At 46.7% G+C, this 1041-nt stretch overlaps 1 protein-coding gene across 1 annotated transcript in view; it reads left to right on the forward strand.

Moving 5' to 3' along the window:
• The window catches only part of LOC111262577 (uncharacterized), an 8334-nt gene that overhangs the window by 2343 nt on the left and 4950 nt on the right, over positions 1-1041 (forward strand). Inside the window, exon 4 of the mRNA XM_086969214.1 lies at positions 8-1007. Within this exon, the coding sequence (XP_086825340.1) occupies positions 8-1007 (1000 nt within the window). The remainder of the gene's footprint in view (positions 1-7; positions 1008-1041) is intronic.

Here is a 1041-nt window from a genome sequence, read left to right on the forward strand (position 1 = left end):
CTTCAAGGAACAAACGTAAGGGGTTGATGGTCGGACAGGACACTAAGGGACAAACTTTTGTGAAAGACCTTATACAACTACCTGTTAATTCAGCTGCTGAGGCCTTCGGGCTTCTGCAGATAGCAAAGCAAAACCTTGCTAAGGCATCAACCAAGTTGAACGACGCGTCGTCCCGTTCGCATATGGTATTCACTGTTAAGATGGTGCATTGGGGTGCCGCTTTAACCGAACCACTAGTAAATCAGTTTGTCATTAGCGATTTAGCCGGTAGTGAGAGACAGAGTAAAACCGGTACGACGGGCGTCATTTTGAGGCAAGCGAGTGCAATTAATGGCTCCTTGCTTGTACTCGGCCGCTGTCTCGAAGCGTTACGCAAAAAAGACAAGGGCATCTCGGCACCCTTCCGAGATTCAAAGTTGACACGGATGCTAAATCCGTTCTTCACACTTGGTGGATACGTAAGCCTTATTATATGTATAAACCCGCATATCTACCTCCAGGACGAAACCATGGACACAATCCGATTCTCGGCCATTGCTTCTGAAATCGTCCAGTTTTCGGATCGTCCTCTCGAGCGATTGAGGCAGCTTCGCCGACTAACTCAGGGATGCGTGGACAACAGTCCATTGAAGGTCGGATCAGTCGACGATACGGAGGTCGAGTCCTGGCAAGATGCAGTACATCGTAAACTAGTGCGTGAGGGTGTATCTTACATCGAGGTGAAGGCGTCCTATTTCAATGACATGGCTCGGGATATTTTACGGGCGGAAAAAATGCTTGTCTCAAACGAAGAGGAGATAATGCGACTAAAGGAACGCCTTAAACAAGAGGACGAGGCAAAGGAAAATATTCACTTCATGTACCAGGACAGAATGAAAGAACAACGGGATAAGTTCCTCAAGGAGAAGGCAGCGCTGCGAGAAATGTATGAGGAGGACCAGGAGGTAACAGTAGGAGAACTCGAGGAGCAGATTCAAATCTACAAAGAGAAATACATGAAGTATAGGGTAAGTAAATTACGTAGTTTGTATTGTGTACAAA

Source organism: Varroa jacobsoni, unplaced genomic scaffold (assembly GCF_002532875.2).
Source record: "Varroa jacobsoni isolate VJ856 unplaced genomic scaffold, vjacob_1.0 scaffold_676, whole genome shotgun sequence".
In the NCBI taxonomy this organism is placed as follows: domain Eukaryota; kingdom Metazoa; phylum Arthropoda; class Arachnida; order Mesostigmata; family Varroidae; genus Varroa; species Varroa jacobsoni.